This window comes from Oryzias latipes, chromosome 15 (genome assembly GCF_002234675.1).
Source record: "Oryzias latipes chromosome 15, ASM223467v1".
Classification (NCBI taxonomy): Eukaryota; Metazoa; Chordata; class Actinopteri; order Beloniformes; family Adrianichthyidae; genus Oryzias; species Oryzias latipes.
Genome location: NC_019873.2, coordinates 11,077,089 through 11,101,985, shown reverse-complemented (window position 1 = coordinate 11,101,985; position 24,897 = coordinate 11,077,089). Strand labels below are relative to the sequence as shown.

General features: G+C 40.7%; 1 protein-coding gene across 2 annotated transcripts in view; it reads left to right on the top strand.

Annotated features, from left to right (window-relative positions):
• LOC101161745 (potassium voltage-gated channel subfamily KQT member 5) overlaps window positions 1–24,897 on the top strand; it is a 123,583-nt gene that overhangs the window by 60,692 nt on the left and 37,994 nt on the right. For both annotated transcript variants that reach the window (XM_023963283.1, XM_023963282.1), the window contains exons 2-4: window positions 20,124–20,214; window positions 23,667–23,793; window positions 23,969–24,144. In XM_023963283.1, the coding sequence (XP_023819051.1) occupies window positions 20,124–20,214; window positions 23,667–23,793; window positions 23,969–24,144 (394 nt within the window). The remainder of the gene's footprint in view (window positions 1–20,123; window positions 20,215–23,666; window positions 23,794–23,968; window positions 24,145–24,897) is intronic.

The following is a 24,897-nucleotide window of genomic DNA, read 5'->3' as shown; positions in this document are numbered from 1 at the left end:
CTGGAACACGCTGTCGTATACGCCGATCCAGAGCATCCCAAACATGATCAATGGGTGACATGTCCGGTGAGTATGCTGGCCGTGCAAGAACTGGGATTTTTTCAGCTTCCAAGAATTCTGTACAGCTCCTTGCAACATGGGGCCGTGCATTATCATGCTGCAACATGAGGTGATGTTGTTGGATGTACGGCACAACAATGGGCCCCAGGATCTCGTCACGGTATCTCTGTGCATTCAAAATGCCATCAATGAAATGCACCTGTGTTCTTCGCCCATAACATACGCCTGCCCATACCATAACCCCACCACCACCATGGGCTACTCGATCCACAACATTGACATCAGAAAACTGCTCACCCACAGGACGCCACACACGCTGTCTGCCATCTGTCCTGAACAGTGTAAACCGGGATTCATTCGTGAAGAGAACACCTCTCCAACATGCCAGATGCCATCGCATGTGAACATTTGCCCACTCAAGTCGGTTACGACGACGAACTGGTGTGAGGTCAAGACCTCGATGAAGACGACGAGCATGCAGATGAGCTTCCCTGAGACGGTTTCTGACAGTTTGTGCAGAAATTCTGTGGTTATGCAAACCCATTGTTTCAGCAGCTGTCCGAGTGGCTGGTCTCAGACGATCTTGGAGGTGGACATGCTGGATGTGGAGGTCTAGGGCTGGTGTGGTTACACGTGAGGCCGGTTGGATGTGCTGCTAAATTCTCTGAAACGCCTTTAGAGACGGCTTATGGTGGAGAAATGGACATTCAATTCCCTAGCAACAGCTCTGGTGGACATTCCTGCTATCAGCATGCCAATTGCACGCTCCCTCAAAACTTGCGACATCTGTGGCATTGTGCTGTGTGATACAACTGAAGATTTCAGAGTGGCCTTTTCTTGTGGCCAGTCTAAGGCACACCTGTGCAATAATCATGCTGTCTAATCGGCATCTTGAAATGGCACACCTGTGAGGTGGCATGGATTGTCTTGGCAAAGGAGAAGTGCTCACTATCACAGATTTAGACAGATTTGTGAACAATATTTCAGAGAACTGGTTATTTTGTGTATGTGGAAAATGTTTCACATCTTTGAGTTCATACCATAAAAAATAGGAGCAATGACAAAAGTGTTGCGTTTATATTTTTGGTCAGTGTACGTACGTCACAAGTGCATAGAACTTACGTTAACCTTACGAATTCTTCACAATACACTTACCACACATACAATAATGGTGCGGCCCATTTTCATGACGTTCCATTATTGTGGCTGTACAAGCCTGAAAAGAACTACAAGACACAGCCATGCTCCACTGAAGATGCACGTGCTCCTATAGGAGCAAAAAGTCTAGAAAACTGATGAGCTACCTTTAGCACTTCAAGCTAGGTAGATGTGTGACGGCAGATTGACCTGGCTGACGCGCTGCTGCCAGCTGTCATTTCTCTGTAAGGCGAAGAGAAATGAAAGTCTTTCAATCCAATTACAGATGGTTTGTGATTTTCTTATTTACATGATTGAAAACTGGTTTCGCTTCTGTTACTCCACTCCCTGCAACAGCTGTCAAAAACCTTTTTCCCTTCTGGCTGATGCACACCTGTCTGAGGTTAGCTAATCTACCTATATTTATACTAGACAGCAAAGATGAAAACAGCAAAACCACAGGACAAATCATTCAATAAGGCTCCTACAGCTCCCATGTACGACCCTCCACAAACTCCCGAATGGGGGCATTAGACTAAAGCTGATAATCTCAGTTTTACCAACAGACATGTTGCATGTTTCCACAGACATTTTCAATTCTCAGCTGAAGTTTTGTTTTTCAAAAAGATAAGAATTAATGTTTTGCTGCATTCAGATTTGAATGGAACCAGCCTCAATTAACACAACTTTGAAGACTCTAGTGTTGCTCTAAAAGGCTTTTTTGAGTGTGCTTCTGTCATTATGGAGATAGCTAAATCCAATTTAGTGGAGTTTCTCTCTGCATTATCCCCCAGATAACAGGGATTAGGTAATGACAGACGCGCAAAACAAACCAGTGTGCATCTGGGATAAATGGACATAGAGGTTGATGGTATCAGAGCAGTGAAACTGTAGCTTAAGACACAAGGGATGAACGCGCTGTCAGTGAATGCATCAGTCTTTTGGCACAAAGACATTAACTCCTTTGATAGTCAGAGTCAGAGAAGAGCAGCTGAGCTTATTCTACAGACAACTCAGGAAATAGCTGGCAGTCTCCGACAAACGCACACACATACACACACACACACCCACACGCACACACACACTCACACACACACTTAGATACATACAAAATTCCATAAAAACACACAAAAGTACACCCCGACACACATTCACACACAAATGAAAACACAAACAATCACACATGCCCACACACATGTGCACACTTAGACACACCCCTACACAAACAGAGGCACACCCCCACACACACCGACACGCACGCACACAAACGCAAACCCACACAATCACACACACAATCAGACCCACACGTTCACACAATTATCATAACATGTATACATAATCTTTTCTGAGGGAAATGAATAAACATTATGGAAGAAACAAGAGAGTAAAAACATCTTAACTATATTTAAACTCCAAATAAAAACCAATGCTGTGAGTCCAAAGAAGAAGAAAAAACAATTTTTTCTTCATCACTTGATCCCCTGTCGGGCTGCGTCATCCTGGCGTTTTGATGCAACTGGCCCAAATTGCCAACAAAGACATATTTGCATTAAATATGTATAAATGGCCGATCTAATAGCTCTTTTAATGTGGCGGGATGTCACTCTCCTTTTAATGCAGCTGCAGGAGAAGTTGACTGACACACTGATTGATTTATGACTGCTTTTCAAAGGGGGCGGTGCCTCTCGGCAGCACCTGCTCAGTGAGAAGGAAAATAGCCAAATAGAAGCCACTTTCAAATTTGGCTCTCCAGACACCAGAAAAGTGGCTTTTGAGAAAAAGTTGGGCCGAGAGAGTTTGAAAAGTCACCAAATGAAGGAAGAAAGTCAAGTCACTCCGTTAGCCCCATGAGGACAAGCGCCACAGAAATATTAATTTTGTTTGAAAAGTCCTCAGTTATGGTGTCTGTCACCTCATTTAAATATACCCACAATTCACCACGCCAACACTGTTTATTTTAGTGAACGGCATCATTTTGTTGTTTGTTTTTTTTCCTGCTGCTTCGTCACATTGAATCATCCACCTTTAGCCTACCCTGTCCTCTGTACACTCAGTCAGTCACACGAGCCACCGCCCTCCACCTTATTCATGAAGGTGGGGTTATTATAGGGTATTTATTTGTATTGCAAAGTTTCTGGGTTTGAACGACTGTAATCGGAGCATCCTCACCTCTGAAGACGCATCCAGAGACTCCCAGGCTGTCCTGAAACACCAATGATGACCGATGCGGTTTTCCTCTCTCCATGTCCAAAAAGCCTTTTCTCTTCATGGTTTCCATTTGCTGCTACAAACTGCTACACGATGGGTCAGAGAGAGTGTGAAGCATCTCCGTCAGCAGCTGTTTTCTTCAAAGTGTTAATGATTTCAATGCCGAACTGTCATTGTGGAGATCATTACAAAGATGGCGGCAACGGAACAAAGAATAGACCAGGTCAGAAGAACTCTGAGAATCCCTTCAGGGGAGGAAACTGATAGATGACAATGTGACACTGAATAGATGGACCCGTTCTGAAGATGTGCTTGAGTGTCTGTGCTAATCAGGGTAAAAAAAGCACATGGCAGGCTGCTTTGGACTGAAGTGTGTGTGGAATAAAGTCTGGGCTGTGACAGAGGTCTGGGACTCTGTGGGAGGTGAGCATGAATTCATCAGTAAGCCATGAATGTGGCTGCTCTGGTTGTGTCCCGGTAACATTCAAGTGTTGTGTTGTCCATGGACTACAACACAAATCAAACTCTAAGAGGAGGTACCTGACATGGTTGCATGGCCGTAACTGAGATGTGATTTAGGGTGGAAAAACCCTCAAAAGCTCAGATTCAGGTTTGTATTTTGCCCTTGGATCATGACGGGTGGTTCCTGTTGAGACTGATGCCGCTGTGATCGACCCCAAGGGGGGAAAAAATTTAGAAAGAATAAGAAAAAAGATAAGAAATCAATGAAAGTTTGAAATGTATATAAATGTATATTCAATATGTAATTGAATACATATTGAAAGTTAAACCAGGTTGAACTTTGACCAATCAGGGAATCTGATGTGGTAGTGACGTATGAATGGTGTCCCTTTTAATTCTGGGAAGTGCCAACCATTATAAACATGATCATGGAAACAGCAATAATAGTGGTTTGTGTTCAGCTGGAATTATGTGACACCAAGTCTTTCATATATCGAAATAGAGCGGTGAAATAAAAAGCCTAGAGCAAGATTAGCCAGATTCGGACCGCTTTGATATGTCTCACAACGCCTCCTCCAACCGTATATCCACTAGTAAACTGTAGAAAAAGAAGAAACCGCTCCCTGCTTGTCAAGTGCGAACACCATTTGCTAAACATCATATGCCCTTGTTTGGTGACAAAATTGCATCCTGCTGTTTATAGCACAACTTTGTTTACCAAGAAATGTAGAAAAAGACTGTGTTCAGTCAAAATATATTTTCACTTTAATGTGAAAATACATTTTGCAATTTTCACCCTCAAAGGTCAGACTGACAATTAGCTTTTCTTCTTGTCGTAAAATACCAAGAATTTGTACCCATTTTTATTTATTTATGCAAAAGATCTGTTAAAATATCACTATTCATAGTTGCCATGGCAACAAAGCAGTTTTTTTCTTTTGTCAATATGGGAGACTTAAACCCTTCTGACCTCCAACATGAGGTGATGGAGGGGAAATCAGTTACATCCATAAAAAAAAAAAACAAAAAAAAAAAAACTCCAAAATGATGAAGTCATTCCTCTATTCTGACGTTTCGGGTCATCGTTTGATGGTTGAGTTTATGAGGCAGTGTGCCGCGCAGCCACGGACCAACAGCATGGAAACAGATGTATTTAGACATGCAATCCACACATAGAACTGCACCCGCAACAGGGATCCCCTCCCTCCTTAAAAAAAAGCAAACTTTTTATTTTTTCATGAAACAAACACACGCATGAGATTGTGCAGAATTTTCCCACCAATCAGACTTCAAACAGCCATCTGAGAGCTCGCCGCCAAGGCTTTTGATCCCTTTCAATTGGTGTCATTCTGGCATAAGTTTAACCCCCCCCCCCCCCCCCCTCCATCATTGAACAGCCGTTTGTCCCCATCACTGATTGTTCGTCTTATCTGGAGGCCATCAGCTTGTCTGATTAGGACATTCCCAGGATTCCAGTCTGTCTTCATTGCAGGAATGTCTGCTTTTCTGCAGCCTGCTTCCATTTCCACACTGTCCCACATCGTTCCGTCGCATCTGCTGCATCTTTCGTGCTTTCTTTCATCATCCTGACTCAACAGTTGGTTCTGTTTGTCAGCGTCTGCGCTCAATGTTTCTTCTTGATCATGCTCCATTTTAATGTTAACAGCTAATGTTTTTCTCAAATGCATGCTGATGCACAAGCACACCGCGGCGCATTACTGTTCGGGCAACTTTTGTAGATGAAAATTATGAATGTAAAGATTTTCTTTACTATAAAGCTGTTAAGTACACAGAGATTTGTGTTAAGTTCAAGGACAACATGGTTCAAGTAACATTAATAGATAACATGAAACCTTTAACACCGGAGATATCGCAGACGACATAGAAATAACACGCACTCTTTGACCTTTAACTGTTTATGCGATAAACATCAGTCAAAAGCAAAAGGTGACAGGTGTGTCCAAACCTTTTGTCTGTACTGTATTTATTTTAGATGCTCTATGCATTCAGTTTTGGGGTCATCTGAATGCACTGAATCATGATAACCTCGATTCATGTAGATTTACTTCTACTGCAGACCACTTTTGAGACCTTCTCACTCTGGTTCTTGCTTACAAACCAAGTTCTATTTGTTTGGCTGCCATGATCTCTCCATTCTGCACTTCAATCAGAGTGGAATGAACCATGGTGCATCACAAATCCAATCACCATACATGCTGGTGTGTGTTTTACGAAGCCCTTTGAATCATGCTTCACTTATTGAGTTTTGTTTTCAACCACAGAGACCACAGTGGAAGCCTATGTAGGAACGTTTTAGGCTCAACAGATTGCATCTGTAGCTTCTCTGTCTGAACAGCCAGTAAGGATGGAATGGCATCATGACTGTTTAGCTGAGATTTTGTCTTTGTCTTCACAGATGTCAAAAAGCAGCAGGTTATGCCTCAGTTAACACGGTGTCACAGACATTAAAGACTCGTCACTCATCCGTCCGGCTCTCAGCTGCGACTCTGCAGAGAGGTGGCAGAGGTCACAGATTAACCCGAGGAATCGGACTGAAGTATTCCCGCACTCCACAGCTCCGCGAAACGGGACACAAAGTCCCGCTTTGGGGTTTCATTTCTATTATTGCAGCCAGGCATGCCAAGAATAATGCTCCTTGCGTGCTGCAAAGCCTGAGAAAAGCGTCTGAAATATATATCATCGGAAACGTGCTGAGTTAATTGTCCCATGATGACATGCCCCCACCCCCCCACCCCCGAGAGCTCAGTTTAACCCGTTTCACAACAAGCCAAGGCATGAGCGAATAAAAAACAGATTTGTGAGGTTTGAAGAAGAGATAAACAACCTGAAATTTGAATGAAGTCAAACCTTAAAGTCAAATTGATCCACAATTTTGGAAAATTAGAAGAAAATAACTAAGAAATACTTTTAATTTGCAAAGGAAACAAACAAAAGCATTAGTTTTTCCACCAAAATACCTTATTTGATAATACAGTTGTAAAGAGAACCTTCTGATGTCCAGACTGCATGAAAAGTAAGCAGCACTGTAGATTATAGTGGAATTTCAGGATTTCTACCATTGACTGTGTTTGAGAACTGGATCGAGTGTGGTCATTTCCGAGTATTCTAGTTTTATGAAATCCTGCTTTCATGGGTTTCATGAGCTGGAACTCCAATTTATGAAAAAAATAACAAATAAATTCTTCAAATCAATTAAACAGTAGGCCCTGAATCAAGACTCACAGGCCACTTTAATAGGCACACCAGTGGAAACTGCTTGTTAATGCAAATTTCCAATCAGTCAATCACATTGAATTTAATTCAATTCAATTTTATTTATAAATATCCCAATATTGCAACAATAGTCATTTCAATGAGTTTTATACTGGTAATTGTGTAATAAACATGAAATCATGCTGAAGTCATAGAATTTAACAGCAACTCCATGCATTTAGGTATGTAGACATGGTCAAGATGATCTGCTGCAGTTCAAACCGAGCATCAGAACGGGGGAGAAAGGTGATTGAGGTGACTTTGAACGTGGTTGTTGGTGACAGAAAGGACTGGTCTGAGTATTTCAGAAACTGCTGATCTCCTGGGATTTTCACCCACAACCATCTCTAGGGTTTACAGAGAATGGTTAGGAAAAGAGAAAATATCCAGTGAGCGGCAGTTCTGTGAGTGGAAATACCTTGTTGATGCCAGAGGTCAGAGGAGAATGTCCAGAATGGCTCCAGCTGATAAACTGAAGACAGGAACTCCAATAAGCACTGGTTACAACCGAGGTCTACAGAAGAACATCTCTGAACACACAACACGTCCAACTTTGAAGCAGATGGGCTACTGCAGCAGAAGACCACACCAGTGCCACTCCTGTCAGCTAAGAACAGGAAACTGAGGCTACAATTCACACAGACTCACTAAAATTGAACAATAGAAGATTTACAAAAATTGTGAAGCCTCATGATTTTCCATTTTTGCTGCACACGTGCTCGGATGGTAGGGTCAGAATTGGGCGTCAACAGGATGAAAACATGGATTCATCCTTGTATCAACAGTTCAATTTCAATTTCAATTTTATTTGAATAGCCCAAATTCACAACAACAGTCATCTCAATGGGCTTCGCAATAGTAATTGTAAAGTAAACATAAAATCAAAAGGATCATAAATGCATAGAATTCAATATGAGAATACTTAACCTAAATAACAAAACTAAACTGGGCATTCGGTCCCTTAGACCCTCCTTTGAGTTGTTGTTGTTGGTGCTGTAATGGTGTGGGGAATGTTTTCTTGGCACTCTTTGGGCCCCTTAAGGTTTGAGCATGGTTCCAACCCCTAAACCTACCTGAGTGTTGTTGCTGACCATGTCCATCCCTTTATGACCACAGTGTATCCTCTTCTGATGGATACTTCCAGCAGGGTAAGGCGCCATGTAATAAAGCTGGAATCATCTCAGACTGGGTTTTTGAACATGACAATGAGTTCACTGGACTCAAATGACCTCCACAGTCACCAGATCTCAACTCAATAGATCATCTTTGGGATGTGGTGGAAAGGAGGATTGGCATCATGGATGTGCAGCCAACAGATCTGCAGCGACTGTGTGATGCTGTCATGTTCACATGGACCAAACTCTCTGAGGACCGTTTCCAGTACCTTGTTGAATCTATTCCACCAAGGATTAAGGCAGTTCTGAGGGCAAAAGGGGATCCAACCCGCTACTAGCAAGGTCTACCTAATTTTTGAATGGAGTTGTGGAAATGCAAACACTTTTCCAGTTTTTGGGAAATGTTTTGTACATCTTTAGTGATGGGAGACCAAATCTTTTACAAATAAGGTTTACTTTTTCATTTATGTAGGACCCATCAGATTTCAAGATACAGAGACAAACCACCCTAAGTTATTGTCAGCCGTCAGTGAGGAAAGCGATCTGGAAATGGTGTCACTTGTTTATTCGAACACACAAATGGCACCAGAGACAACATCAAAAATCAAAGAAAATTGTTCATCCAACCTCTTCCCTTTTAAACGGCAAAGGATTTCCATGTGTGTGCACATGTGGCAACTGTTATTGATTTAGCATTTAAAAGACCTTTTCAAAGCGACACCCCATCATATTTGAGCCTTTATTCACTTTAAGTCTCTGGGGAGGAAAAGTACCAACTACAATGGAGATAGTCTTTTTCTTTTTATAAGCAGACTGCTGCACTTTGTAACTGAATAATTCTTGTTTTTTAATCTTATATCATGTTATATCATCACCAACGAGGTTAAAAAAATGCGTGATTAGGCAGGACAAAGTAAAGGGAGAGGTTTTTTGAGTCCATCCATGAGTCTGCAAAACAAACAAAAAAAGCATCCCTGATGTCAAATATTTAAAAAATGGGTCTTTCTTGAATAAATTATATTATATTATATTATATTATATTATATTATATTATATTATATTATATTATATTATATTATATTATATTATATTATATTATATTATATTATATTATATTATATTATATTATATTATATTATATTATATTATATACTCAGTAGTGTCAAGGCAATAGAGTTACTGCTTAAAAGCTATCTTCATTGATACAGATTAATATTTTGGTGCAAAGTTTGACTTTTTAAGATTGGAAGTCATAAGAAATTGTTCTCTTCTGACACCTGCCTCTAGGGGTCTTCTAGGAAGCTGCAGCATTTGATTCTCTGATGTTTGTTCTAATGAAAGGTGGGGGCTTGTTCTTATGATTGATCAAGATTCTTTTGTTGATAATAACTGTTTTTAATTTATACAAACGTGACCTTTCTTGGGAATTTATTCTTTAGGTGCTGTACATGAAAAGGAGCCATTTGAGGTGGTCTGAAGATCCGGCAAGAATGTTGCCTAGGTGTCTTCTTAACCATTTTTACATCATTTTGACTACTAGTTCTTCAACCAAACAATGCAATTAATGTAATTCCAGCAGATTCCGAAGAGGGGAAAAGCAGCTTTGCACTGATGGTGAAATGCTTACGTAATCAACTTGGATCTGTTGATTTTGAGATGGCATAAAGAGGGACAGAGGAAGGGTCTGATATCTGCTGAGACCACAGATGATGGATGAATGGAAACCCATTGGTTTGTCAACTGCTGATAACTGGAGAAATATCTGTACTGAGTCTTGACACTTGAACACTTTGTATTCTGTAGCAAAACCTTAAGTCGCAACTGCCCGGTGAATACAGGTGGATACAGGGTGAAAAATAGGCAAACCTATATGTGGTCCACAGGTGGCCTGCATGAAATATTAAGGTTGTAGACCACTCAATGAGCCCGTAGAGCGAAATAGTTCATGGGCATTATTTCTACGGGCATACTACGTGCAACAGGTCGTAGGGCACTTGAGGGGAAGGTGCAGCTGTACCCGTCTCACGAAGAGAGATCTTTCAGAAGTAAAGCTGAGTAAGGTCAATGCAGGTCTGTCATGCAGATTTTTATTTTTACCAACCCCACCCTGTACGTTACAGGTGCGTGCGTGCCACAGCTGATTCGCTGTGGCAACCCGTGAAGCAATATGCTGAAAGGTGAACAACAACTACAATTTTATGTTCAACTTTATGACGTCTCTTAAGGTGGCCGCACAAGCCTCAAGGGAACTGCAGGACACACATGCGCTCCCCTAAAGATGCGGCCGCTCTTCTCTATGACCCTCGATGGGCTTGGACAACCCAAAAAGTAGCAGCACTAGTAGGGGTCAGCCTCTGTACAGGTGGATCTGACTAATGCGTAAGTCGCAACTGGCCGTACGGGTGATGGCTTCTCTGGAGGTCAAAACTGGGCAAATCTGTAGGGGGCCTTAAAAAATGTAAGATTGTAAACAACCCCAGGGAGCCCGTAAGGCAAAAAGAAATTTCTACGTGCATGCTGTGGGCGTCAGGTTGTAGTGAATATTTAAGTCATAGACAAGACTAATTAGGGGGAAATAGGTGAGATTCAGGTTTTTTGTAGATCTTTGTCATTTTTTTAACCCTGCGCACTGTGCAAGAAGCCTGCGTCCCACCTGTGCATTATAAGTGTGTGTAACTTAAAAAAATAAACAAAACACTTACCACATGCACAACAATGGTATGCTCCTTTTCATGACATGAAATCAACAAACCGGCAGCACCTGTATGGCTCAAAACTCCCCATAGGGGTAGATGTGACTATTTTTTATCAGTTTCTGAGGGCATCACAGTCTAAATTACCTTTATTTATGTTCGGCTAGCAAACTTTACAACCACAAGACGGTTTCCTAAATTGCCCTCTGACAGTGGCATGTGTGATAAAACACACAGAATGAGCCTGAATAGATTCCTGATGAGTGGGATTCTTCTTGTCATGGCTTAACAAGCAGCAGAGCTCTGCACTTGTTCAATCATACTTTCTTTGGTCTGCTTTAGCTCCGGTCTGAGTAATGAGCCTTCATGCCCGTGCTGGCATTTCACAACAAAGTGCCATTAATCAGGGCTTCCCACAAGGGCACTAACCAACATGCCTAGCAAAAAAGCCCCAGGACCAGACGGCTTCCCAGCAGAATTTTATAAAGAGTTTTGGCCTACTTTAGCTCTCACTTTCCTTAGAATGACAACAGAAATTAAGGGAAATAATGATCTACCTCCAAAGGTCCCACATTTCCCTCCAGCTACCGACCCATATCCGTGATGATCCTCAAAATAATCTGCAAAGCTTTGGCAGCAAGGCTGGAGAAGGTAGTGTCTTCCCTCATACACCCTGACCAAACAGGTTTTATAAAAGGGAAAACATTCCTCCACTAACATGCACAGATTAATCATTCTCATAGATTACACAATATCAATAACCAAGAAGCAACCATTGTGTCACTGGATGCAGAAAAGGCTTTTGAACTGGAAATTCCTAATGTCACCTTGAAAACATTTGGCTTTGGACAATCGTTTATTAACTGGATTAAAATATTTTACGCCTCTCCTAACGCTCATGTCAGAACAAATTATCAAACATCTCCAAGGTTTTACTTACAAAGAGGAACCAAACAAGGCTGTCTATTATCATCCTCTTTGTTTGCACTTTTTACTCTAGCTGCTGCAATTTGGCAAAGCCAAGATATTGAAGGCATTTAGATTAGAAATGTAGAACATAAAACAAGTCTTTATGTAGGTGATGTTTTATTATTTACCCCAAATTCACAATCTTCCATTTGGAAAACCATCTCCTACCAAAGTCCTACCAAAATATTTGTAACTATCAAAACCCATCATCCATTCAATTAAAAGCAGGCAATATAAGGTATTTAGGTATACATATTTTTTCTAGGCTTTCTGGTCTATTCAAGCTAAATCACACCCAACTCTTTAATACAATTGAGGCTGATCTCACTAGGTGAAAAACTCGACCTGTTTCCTTAATAGGGAGAGTTGCAACCATAAAAATGAGGATTCTTCTTAACGTTAACTATCTGTTTTCAGTTATTCATTCCAAACCTCCAACCACCTGGTTCAAATTATTAGACTCATTTATCTCCCAATCTAAAAACAGGACTAGGCCTATCTAATTTCGAGGATAACTACTCTGTAAACACATTACTTTATGTCCTAAAATGGCTAAAACCCAGTCTGTTAGATGAATCTTGGATAGATATATGGCACACTATCTGTGATAACCTACATATTTCTAATTTGCCTTTTTTCAGTTCCAAAATTAAACATCACAGGTGCTTCAGAAGTTTTAACATCAGCTCATCTCTAACAGCCTGCTGGGATTTTCTTAAAAAAAACAAAAACTTCACAATAATTCTATGCAAACTCACCCCCAGACATATTAGTTAACAAAAACATGATTTACTTTACTTTGTGGAAGAACAAAGTGACCCAAGGGTTTCAGCATATAATTCAGTATAGAACATTTATGCCCATCCCAACGTTATCCTCAATTTATGGGATAAGTAAAAACAGATTTCTAGAATACCAGCAAGTCAAATCAATGACAAGTACTAAATACAGATTCACCCAAATAGACCTGGAACTCTCTCCTACAGTAACACTATTCGTGGATCTTAACGACCCAAAGCTTACTTTCAAAATTTACAAAGTAGTATCTAACAAAGATGACACAATCTACCTGCCCATGGCAAAATGGGAGTCTGAGCTATCGTTGAATTCAAGTGATCAATTTTGGCTAGAGATCAGTGTGAATGCCTTTGATATGACCAACAGTCCTAATTTGCAACTTATACAGCCGGAGGGACCCCCGTAGGAGGGCCTCCTCCACACCTGGCCGGGTGGGTGGGTGGTCCCCCTTGCTCGGGCTGCGTAGGGGGTACTTCTGGTCTGGAGGTCTCCTGCCCCCTCTCTACTGGTCTGGGGGTCTCCTGCCCCCTCTCTTCTGCTCTGGGGGGTCTCCTGCCCCCTCTCTTCTGGTCTTGGGGTCTCCTGCCCCCTCTCTTCTGGTCTGGCCAGTCGGGCTGGGAATGATCTGGTTCCCCTTGTGATCACATGGTTCACTTCGCCAGCGTGCATGTATCTCCACCCCACATGCACGAGCACACTGTCACACTGCTCCTGTCTGCTTTATTCCTCCTCCTAACCCACAGTGTATTGATGGACAGATTTCTTCTGCTTATCTTTGTGTCAGAATTTCACCCTTGAATGTAATATTTGTCTTTTCAGCAGATCTAGCAATTTTCCCCTCTCTCTCTCTCCTTTGTATAAAAATGAAAATATGTATTTAAAAGATAACATGTAATAAATAAATGAAATACAATAAGAAAGAAACAAAAGGGGTTTATACAAATATGCACCTTGGCTATCCGAAAATACATGACCCCTTATTGTAACAGTAAAACCTGTCCAACAAAAAAAGGCCTTCAGCTCTCATCTGTTCGCTCAATTATTGGACAGGACAAGTATTTATGATTTATTTATGTTCAGCTTGCAAACTTTACAGCCACAACTTCAACGGTTTTCTAAATTGCCCTCCAACAGTGGCACGTGTGATAAAAAACACACAGAACGAGCCTGAATAGATTCCTGATGAGTGGGATTCTACTGGTCATGGCTTAACAAGCAGCAAAGCTCTGCACTTGTTCAATCATACTTTCTTTGGTCTGCTCCAGCTTCGGTCTGAGTAATTAGCCTTCATGCCCGTGCAGCTCACAACAACGTGCCATTAATCAGGGCTTCCCACAATGCACGGCGTGTCCTCACACACAGCTGCTGTTGTCCTCCCTGTTATCAATATTTCTGTGTTCCGCCGAAGCCAGACGGAGGAGGTGATTCTGTTTTCTGCTCACACTTTGAGTTGAAGCATGTGTTTTTGTCACATGTGCCGGTTTTCCGTGTGGAGACATCTGCTGTGCAGCTCCGAACGGAAGCCTTGGCGCACTGTTGCTGCCTGGACCAGCGCTGATAGGAATCTGATGTATGCCTGTGCGAGCCAGAGATTTTGAGGAGGCTGTTAGCTGCTGGCTTTCTTAAACAATATGTCAGTCTGTGCCTATTTAGCAAAGGCGCACAAACTCGCACACGCACCGAAGGCTTCGCTGAGAGTCGCATCATGGAAAATTGGCTCCTGAAAAGCGGCTCTTTCTTCCTCTCCTCCTCCAAGTCATCGCTGCAGTTTGAGGAAAAACTTTTTTAGCTGGTGAACTCCTGAGTTCCTCTCAGACGTAGCATCTCACCTCCATTACACCTTTTGTTTTAAGTCCAAATGACAGTTTCACTCTGGGTTTCACCTGTCGCCATCTTGGCAGGACATGGTATAGAACACCTGCCTTTCCAAAAAAAGAGTCAAACAGCACAGCTGTTTTGTACAGTCCCTCTAGAATCCTGTGGGCATTTTTCTCATGTTTGTTGTGATACAAAAAGCCTGAATTTGCAACCATTTTTCTAAAAGGTTGCAAGAAATGTTGCAATTTTTTTCTATTTTAACTTTTGATAATACGGGCAGGTTCTATGACCTGCAGGCGCTTCCCTACACCCACCTTAGCCGCCCCCCATTTGACCTGCCCTCACTGGATGAGAGGCTGCTACACACCCCTCTCTCTCCCCTTCTGACCCTGCCACCCTGGTCAGAGCTACACAGATCAAGAAAAGAAAAAAAAACTCTTAATTTTATCTCCATAGCAACCGTTTTATTTTTGGGTCACCTGGGGTGTGACAAACAGCTCTACCCGTATGCTGTTTTTTGAAAAATTGAAAAAAAGTAAACTTTTGCATTTTCTTAGCAACAGAGCAAATTTGTTAACCCTTCCCACTTTTCTAATATAGTCAATGTTGTATGTCACATTGTTTCATTCAGCTTGAACCGACAATTCATGTATTAAATTAAGCAGCTGGGCTGCCTAAAAATGCATGGGCAACAGAGGAACGCCACTTTTCCGAGCTCGCCAAACTGTTCAAAATCTACAAGTTCTAAATCCAACATTGGAGGAGTTTACATTTGTAGCTTTGTACAAAAGGGATTCTGTTTTACACATCCATGTGGCTGGAAGGCTCAGTTGGCTGGGTGTAGGAAACTAGGGTTCGATTCCCAGGAGTGCAATGAGTTTCATCCAGGGTGGGTCCTTAGGTTTGATCCTTCACGTCTGCTGCCTAACTATGATAACTATGTAGCCCAAATAAAATACAGGGTTGTGTCAAAAAAGGACATCCCGTGTAAAAAAACCATCTCTGCCAAATGATGAACAGCATTTCCATATCCATTGATCCATCTTTTCACTCACAGTGATGGTGACTGGGCTGTTAAAGACTGCCACTAACTTGCCCATAGGTGTTCCTGCCTTGCTCAAGGAAATTTTGGGCAAGAAGAATAGGAATCATACCTATTATCTCATGATCAGGGGTTTAGCGCTGTTAACTGCCATGGTCAGCGGGTTTCTGTCCACGTTTAAAAACAGAACCTCTTCTTTCTTAATATTCTTTTATTTTTCATAAGTTAAGCAAACTTTCTGATTGGTTGATCAGCTCTCTGGACGATGACTCCTTCCTGTCTTCAGGTTTCACCACCGGAAACTTCGAAATATAGTAAAAAAAAGTCATGTCTAAATAAAAGGGAACAGTATTTCAATTCCCTATATCTCTTGCCTGTCTGAAAAACTTAAAAGGATTTTCAAACAACATAACATCCCAGTTCATCTCAAACCAGTTAATACTCTCAGACATAAACTGGTTCATCCAAAGGACAAAATTCCTAGCTACAAACAGAGTAATGTTGTGTACTCTATCCACTGCAAAGAGAACTGCAATGAACAGTATATAGGAGAAACCAAACAACCTCTACACAAGCGGCTTTACCAACATCGCAGAGCCAAACCAAGTGGACCTGAGTCTGCAGTGCATCTCCACCTGAGGGCCACAAACCACTCGTTCGAGGACAGTGAAGTCCGAATTCTAGCCAGAGAGAAAGGATGGTTTGAACGAGGAGTGAAAGAAACCATCTTTGTAGAGAAGGATAAACCTTCTCTTAATAATGATGGTGGTCTCAGCTTTATTCTTCCATCCATCTATGGCAGTGTACTGAAACCCAAACAAACCGAACCAGTTCCACCTAGGTCGTTAACAGCTGAAAGAGATGACCAGCTTGGGGAGTGAGTCACCGGCTCCCCAACCCCCAGCTGAGGACAAAGGACTCTTAACTCTCTGAAACCATGCAGGCTAAATTGACAATACCATCCAGTTTCTGTCTGACTCCTCCCAAATGAGCGCATATATACCAGCTCTGCGACCGGCTATATAGAATTGACAAAACCTCTTGGATAAGAGGTGAAACGTCTTCTAACCTTAAAACTAAGTCCAGATGACATCCCCTAAATCTACTACAATGGAACCAACCTGGATGAATGAGAGTCTTCATCAACATATGTCTAAATAAACTTGTTTGTGTTTTGTTTGACATTAACGTCAGTCAGAGCGAAACCTTGCTGATCTGTGATGAAGCTCATGTCTGTTTCTATAAACGGTTCCACTTGGAATTGCAATCTGCTGAAAGTGATCCACAGCCACACTCGTAGAGAACCTGCCTCATCTCATGTACAATTGAAATCATTCAAAAAAATGAGTGGAAATCATGCAAAGACACAATCATAGAATGATAAAGTCAGGAAATGGAGCTCTTTCAGATGATTTAGATCCCAAATTGAGTCAGTGGCCCATTGTGATCAGTCACTCTGCTTGTCATCTTCCTCTCAGTCTTGTTCTGTGTCATTCTTTTTGGTTTTATCTCTGGAAAGATATCACGGGTATGTTTGTTTTTTTTTGCAGTTATAATTTATAACTGAGCTAGATCTTTATTTTACTGTCCCTTATAGTTTCATCCAGGAACGATTCATTCATGTCCATCCCCACAGAATTCTCTTTTACTGTCTCAGCCTTGTGTGAGGTTTTGTTGTTCCTGCTCGACTTTTTCATAGAGACGAATGATGGTGACTTTTACCTTTTTCAATTGCTTCATTAACCCTTTCTCCACTTTAAATTCCAAAGAGGGGAAGGCTTTCATGCTCCTCTGATGATCTGCTTCAGCTGCTCGCTCTCGTTCCCCGGTGCTTGAAGCGACTCCTTGTCGGAGCAAGCAGTGGATGACTCACCACTCACTCTTCTGGCTTTTTAGGCGTCTCTGTCCATTGGTGGAGGAGTTTATTTTATATGGGTTCCTCTTTGGCTCCTCGGGTGGTTCATTAGCACAAAGACAGTAGCAGTTTGTCTCTGCATTATGCCCTGAAGCGAGGTTTACTTCATTCCTGCGAACTATCAAAGCTGACAAAGCTGGAAAAAAGAACCACAAACTCCTGACAAAAACGGATCAAAAATATTGATTAAAGCGACAAACATTCACTAGGAATGAAGCAGCATATTTAATTAGGGTGTTTCAGCTAATATGAGCTAAAATTGTCTATAATTCCTTTCATAGTCTTTTTAAATTGAACTTATTTTAGATTCAGGAGCTTAATGACACTCAGGCAGCAGTAAGTAGTTTTTTTTCCTTTTATCCGTGATCATTTTTTATTTTATTTTTCAGCAAAATAAGGTTAAAGTAAAAACAATTGAGCAGGAAAATCAAAAGTTGAAATAAAGTTTATCACTAAAATCATTAAAACAACCTTTAGAAATTTGTAGAATTTAAATTTGGAAAAGTTAAGGTTTGATCTGTTTTAATGTCATAATTCTTAGACTGCCACCCAAACTACATGCCAGCAGCACCTTTTAAGCTTTACTGCAGGCGGTGGGCCCACAGGGTAGTGAGCCCATGTCATCCCTTCAGGATTTCCCCAGATGAGCTGGACAGGAGGAACTGGCCAGGGAGCTAGAGCGAAGTCTGGGCATCTCTGCTTAGACCGTTGCCCCTGAGAGAAGAAGAAAATGGATAGATGGAGATAACAGATGCTTTTTTTTTAATAAACTGCTAAGAATTGCTTGAAATGTAACCTTTCTTTGCCATTTCTTTTTTACTCTTATTAGAACATTATTTGGCAACTATCCACAGGATATCCGCTGTAAAGATGCCTTTTTCTGAAAATTGGTAATGTTCTTCAAATTAGCATCTCCAGCTCCCTGCTCCGCTCCATTCTGATGCATACACTTGCAGACAAGCAGATCCATGTATGTTTTTGTTTTCTTGGTCTGAGCTGGAATCTGGATCAACACTGTATAGATAGCTGGCTCCAATATTGCTCAAGACTTTTGCTGCAGCCGTGTTGTTAGAATGGGTGTGAAGGGCAGCGAGATAGCGGGAGAGAGTTTAAAAAATGGGATGTTGGGAAATGGAGGCAGGCTCACTCTGCGCCAACAGCCCACTATGAACTACTGCCATTTGCAGAAACTATGACCTAGAAAACAACATGATTTTGTCTAAAAATATCATAATCATAACTAAAAAGACCACTGGGAACGCTTTGATAATAGATCAAAAGTGGATCTTTAAATTTACAGCGTTTAAAGTGGACAGCTCCAGGTTAAGAATGAATATACTTTTAAGGATTTTGTCAGATATTAGAGCTCTATTAATGTCAACTAAATAAAAAAAGAAATACTGCAAATGGGTCGACCAATACACAGCGTCCTAATGATAAAGCAGAAGCAGCACCTTACCGACTCAGGAAGACAGAAATATTTGTATAAATGTATTAACAGAAGACAGATGGCATGTTATCAACAACAAAAAAATCCAAAGAGCATTTGAAAAGGCTGGCACTCTTAGTGCATGTATATGTTGCCTGTTATCTAAATTTTAATTTAAATTTGCTAATTAACCAAGCGATCACATGAAAACAGGAGGCTGAGACCGACACTCACTGTTTGTACTGCTTCTTTTCTTGTAGTGTCAATATTGTTCTTATTGTTACACAGCTTTGGTCCTGATGACAAACTGAGTTGAAAGTTAACAGATTTTTTATAATGGAGCCAAGCTACTTTTTAACTATCAGTTTATGTATTTTTTGGAGAATTATGTTCTCAGCAGGAAGCCGCCCCAATCAATCTTTAGAGTCCCTTCGGCAGAAATTCTTCAGAAATTAAATATTTGAGCTGATAGATTTCACAGTCATTGGTCCTGGCAGTTCTTCTGGGTTTTTGACTCCATGTTTGCAGACTCAAAAAAGACCCTCCCTTTCTTCCAGTTATAGCCTCCAGAGTACTGCTTTATTATGGAGAGGCAGGTAGACACGTGCTACTGAAATGTTCACCTTGAAGTGGTGCATCTTAACATGTAGGGTGCCTAAAATATGTGAAAACGTTTCCCTTTGTTGTTGTGTTGTTCCGGCAGCTTGCATGGAATTATTGTATTTGTGCATCCATATATCTATATCTACCTTCAGTGCTAACAAAAGCTTTAAGCAGAGCTCCGCTAGTATAGAAAAATGGTTGTGTTGTTTTTTTTTAGTCTTTACAGTTGCATGTTACTAAAAGTTGAATAGAGATAAGTTCAGAACCCAGTATTTAAATTATCTTCTGTCAGTAAATAAATGGATGAAATATAAAGTCAGTTTTATTGGCATAGAAAAGTGAGCGGTCACCCTAACATATCTGTCCAAAGCCAATAACTTGTCTGAAACCGCTTCTCTCTCCTGAAATATCTCACAGTTCCATTCAAAAGGATAGAAAATGTTTCCGTTTAAAACTTGTCAGAGAAGAAAAATTGTGTTGCTTTGATGATCCCAGCAGCTGTGTGTGTTTTGAGCCAGTAAGCCCAAAACCAGCTTCTCTGCAACTTGTTTTTATTCATTACTTCATGATTTTGTTGCATGTGTGTGTTCTGTTCCCACAGGTTCATCCTGGTGTTTGGATGTCTGGTTCTCTCCGTGTTTTCCACCATTCCTGCACACCAGGAATTCTCCTCGCACTGCCTGCTGATCCTGGTGAGATCGCACTTAAACACAAGCATGCAAAATGCATAGAAGCTCCACTTTTCGATGCTTAGATCAGCATGATGTCCTCAGAGACTGCTTACCTTGTTCATTATAAGTTCAATTATTTATCAAGCTTGGTTTGTGATGGATAGGCAGATATTAGTGAGTTTCTAGACTGTTGAAGCCTCATTTTAGGGCTCAGGTATGGCATTTTGACGGAGTGACATTGAGTAGTGTTGTTCATATCCCATTGGTAGAATGTGGGAGTTTACGACACTGAAGAAGAAAAAGTATTAAAAAAACACTTAAAAATTATAAATCTTTTTTCTTCTTTCCTACGGACAAAGGACTCATAATTCCTGGAGGATTTTTCCCAAATTATCCTAAAATAGATTAAAAAATGTACACACATGAACATTTTCAGAAATACAACTGACTAAAATTTCTAGGCAAGCAAAATCTTTTCTACCAAAACAGACGACTAACGATCTCTTCGCTCATTGGTCAGGAATTACGAGGGCGGGGCAAATCAACTAGAGAAAGGAACTATGGAAGTCCTGCGCTTTGCAATCCTTGCCGGGATAGTTCACTTATTCAAACTTTTTATTAGGCTCACAAATTTTAAACGTCTGTACCAAAGCCAGGAACAACAATTGTGGAGGCGTGCAAGAATACAGATAAGAAAGTTCACTGATAAATAGTTATGACATATAGATTATTGGGAAAACGGTGAGAAGAAATGTTTATCGAGTTAATTGTCTCATTGTTGTGGTGTTATGGGATTATTTTAAAGGGAATTCTGAGCTCAGTCCGATTGGAAATGAACTGAGACCACCTCGAAAGATGGGTCAGAGAGATTGGGTGTATTCCCAATGAAAATTTGTTCCAGAGTCTCGGGGGACATGTACTCTGTTTCACTTTAAGCAAACCAAATGTGTCCAGTCTAAATGCACCCATTAACCCACAAGTTTCAGAGATGGCTTAAAGTAAAGTTGAGAGGAGCTTAGTCTTCTCCTCAGACAAAACACAGACTCTGGTCGTGACAAAACAGGCGAAGTGTGAAAGCACCACGGCTGTTTTCACAAGAAGAGCATAAGCTTTGTTCAAATGGGCAGGGATTGTTGAAAAATGACACACTTATCACCCTCTCGGGAGAACCAAAGACTGCAGCGGACCAAACGGCCTGGAAAAATCACTCACTTCCAGCAGCTTCTTTTCTTCACTAAATTTACTGTCAAGACATTTTCCTACTTTTCTGTCTCCTGGGCTCCTTCAGACTCACACTGTGGGCTCTTTTTTATTTCAAGCTCATCATTCACCTCATTTACATGCTTTTACTTTCACTCCTTGGTGGAAAAATCCATCTGTACTCACACTGAAGAGAACAAAGACCATCGTCTTCAGATGAACCAAGGTTCACTCGTTTGGGCTGTAGCAAAGTTCAAGAAAGCTTTCCTATCACACAATCCAAAGAAACAAACGTGTTGTTGTAAATACCTCTATTAGTTGTACTTCTACAAGATTGAAAACTTGTAAAAAGTTGTAAAACTACAATCCATTTGGTCCTGAACTTTATGATATGTAACTCTCATTGTATCTACAAATACTTACCACACACACGACAATGGTGCGTTCCATTTTCATGAGGTCTCTTAAAGTAGCCGCAGGAGCCTCAAGTGAACTGCAAGACACATCTGCACTCCCTTGAAGCTGCGGCCGCTCCCTTCAATGACCAACCCAAAAACCTACACATATGCCCGTGTCGGTGCATGTGACTTAGGGTTTACATTGAAATTATCCCACTAAAGGAATTTTGACTAAATTGTATCTTGGACGTTTTTATGTGAGCTACAGAAAGCTTGACTTTTCTGGTACGAGAAGAGCTTAAAATGGGAAGCAGCGTATTCGCAAAAGCTGCAGGATGAAGTGGAGCAAACCATCTGGAGTACTGTGACGTTGTGAGGCCATTCAAATATATCACAGATTCAAACACTGAATCTTTGAGATTAGAAAATCTGGTTAAATATTTTTCAAAGTTCCACTAATAAGTTTCAGTAAAAGAATTTTTGTATGTGGGCTTTAGGTTTGACAACTTTATCTCTAATTCGTTTGTTTGTTTTTAACTTGTCCTGCCCAACAGCTGAGCAATCTCTAATTCGTTTTTAATAAGGTCATACTTTGGGACGCTTGATCCAATCTGTGAAGGTTCCTCACAGTGAAAAGTCGATTAAAGGTTAACCTTTGACGATGAAGGGTTAAAATGTCACCAAGCACCATGGGAACTAAACTGTGACATGATTGATCCTTTGGGTTTTTTTTTCTTTAAGGCATGAAGAACATTGATATGAAGTCTACCTAGAAACTTTACATCTTAATCGGGAGGCTAAAACAAATCTTTGTAAAGCCAGTAAAAAAAAACTACAACCTTTTTATGTTCGTAAGAATTTATTATTTTTTTTAAAAATAGTTCTAGTCAAGTCAAACTTTGATTAAAAGTGATACACAGCAACCATTCATGTATTTATTTACTAAGTTCTGATAAATATCAATTTTCAAGTCTCTATGTCAAAGTCAAATTTTTACCTTCCTTAGCAATGCGTATTTACTGTCGTATGGGGTCTGTAGTATGTATGATTTGGGGCAAGGGGGCGTCAAATTTTCCTTATGACCATCCATACAAACCCTTACATGTGTTCGCTACGACCTATCGCCTGCAGATGAGCGTAGAAAAATATGAACATAAACATTTTCCCTCTACGGACTCACTACAATCTTGATATTTTGTGAGGGTCATCTGCCTCTGGTTCAGGTTTGCCCACTTTTCACCTGCAGACAACTTGCATCCACTTTTAAGGATTATAGCAACATTTCTTTTTAAAAAGAGCAATTTAAAAAAACTAACAAAAACAACAGCCAATTCATATTTTTCCAATGTAGCCCCTAAGTCATATTTTTATGAGGCAAATGGTGGTCACACCAGATACTGACTGGTTGTCTAAGTCCCCTGACCCCCCCAATAAAACAAAACTGCAGATTTCAGAGTGGCCTTTTCTTGTGGTCAGTCTAAGGCACACCTGTGCAATAATCATGCTGTCTAATCAGCATCTTGATATGGCACACCTGCGAGGTGGGATGGATTGTCTTGGCAAAGGAGAAGTGCTCACTATCACAGATTTAGACAGATTTGTGAACAATATTTCAGAGAACTGGTTATTTTGTGTATGTGGAAAATGTTTCACATCTTTGAGTTCATACCATAAAAAATGGGAGCAATAACAAAGGTGTTGCGTTTATATTTTTGGTCAGTGTATATAGAGTGTAATCAGTGACTTTGGCTCCAAGTTAAACTAACAAAAGCTTGAGACCAGGAGCAGCTCATGATTATTTACACCTTTGTTTGTCCTGGTAGGGGCAAAGTGTTCGTCTGTGTTGAACCATGTGGTTGTGTGTGTACCATGCAGGAGTTTGTGATGATCGTGGTTTTTGGCCTGGAGTACATCTTCAGGATATGGAGCGCTGGCTGCTGCTGCCGCTATCGAGGTTGGCAGGGACGCCTCCGCTTTGCCAGGAAGCCCTTCTGTGTCATTGGTAGGTGGGTGGGGGGTGGGGGTTTCCATACTCATGCGTTACTGCTGGACTGAACAAAACCGTTTTTCAAAGATGTGACTTTTTTTGCTTTATTGCACAAAACAACAAAAAGTCAACCAGAGTTCCTGTCACTGTGGAGCCAATGACATTTAATTTTCACTCCTTTACTCCCCAGATATCATTGTCCTCATCACCTCGGTTGCTGTGGTTTCAGCCGGTAGCCAAGGTAACGTGTTTGCCACCTCAGCGCTGCGCAGCCTCCGCTTCCTTCAGATCCTGCGCATGGTGCGGATGGACCGCAGGGGGGGCACCTGGAAGCTGCTGGGGTCTGTGGTTTATGCCCACAGTAAGGTAAGAAGTCTGCTTTCCGTCAGTCTGAGAAGGTGAGGGGGAGCTGTCGTTTTTTTTAATGAACATACCCCCCCCACACACTTCCTCTGAGTTTTTTTAATTTGGTTCTTTAATGAAGGATGGCAAAAATGTTATTTTTTGTGTCAAAATATTTTCATTTCCTCCAAACAAATGATCAAGTTTTTGTTTTTTTTAGATACTAGTTTCTGTGTTTACTGATAAATAAAAAAATGTTTTTGACAGTTTATCTGAAACAACAAAAAAATAATAGAAGAATGTTAAGGCCTCTGCAAAAATAATAAATTTAACTAACAAAAAGTAAATAAGTGTTGAAAGTTAAAGTAATAGTAATAGAAACGTAGGGCAGTAGAAAAGCTGAAGGAAAGGTCAAACTGAACTGAAATCAGCAGCAGGACAGTCTGAACGTTTTAAACCTAGAAACAATGTTAAGTATACACAAAATTAAAGGTCAGAGTCATAATAAAGAGTTTCTGTTAAAGTTACTTGTTTTTACACTACTAGCTGATGTTTAAGTTGCAGTTTAACTAAAACCCTGATTAAAACATTTAAGAAGTTTAAACCTTTCAGAATAGTTTTTGGAAAGTTGTTGGGATGCTATAGTTCAGTAAACTGCTCAGTAAAACATAATTTTTCATCTTCTGCTATCTGATTTTATTAATGATTTCAACTTATTTATTGTTTTTAAAATGTTTTGATTTAATTGTGTTTTACTTTCGAATCTGTACAGTGTCC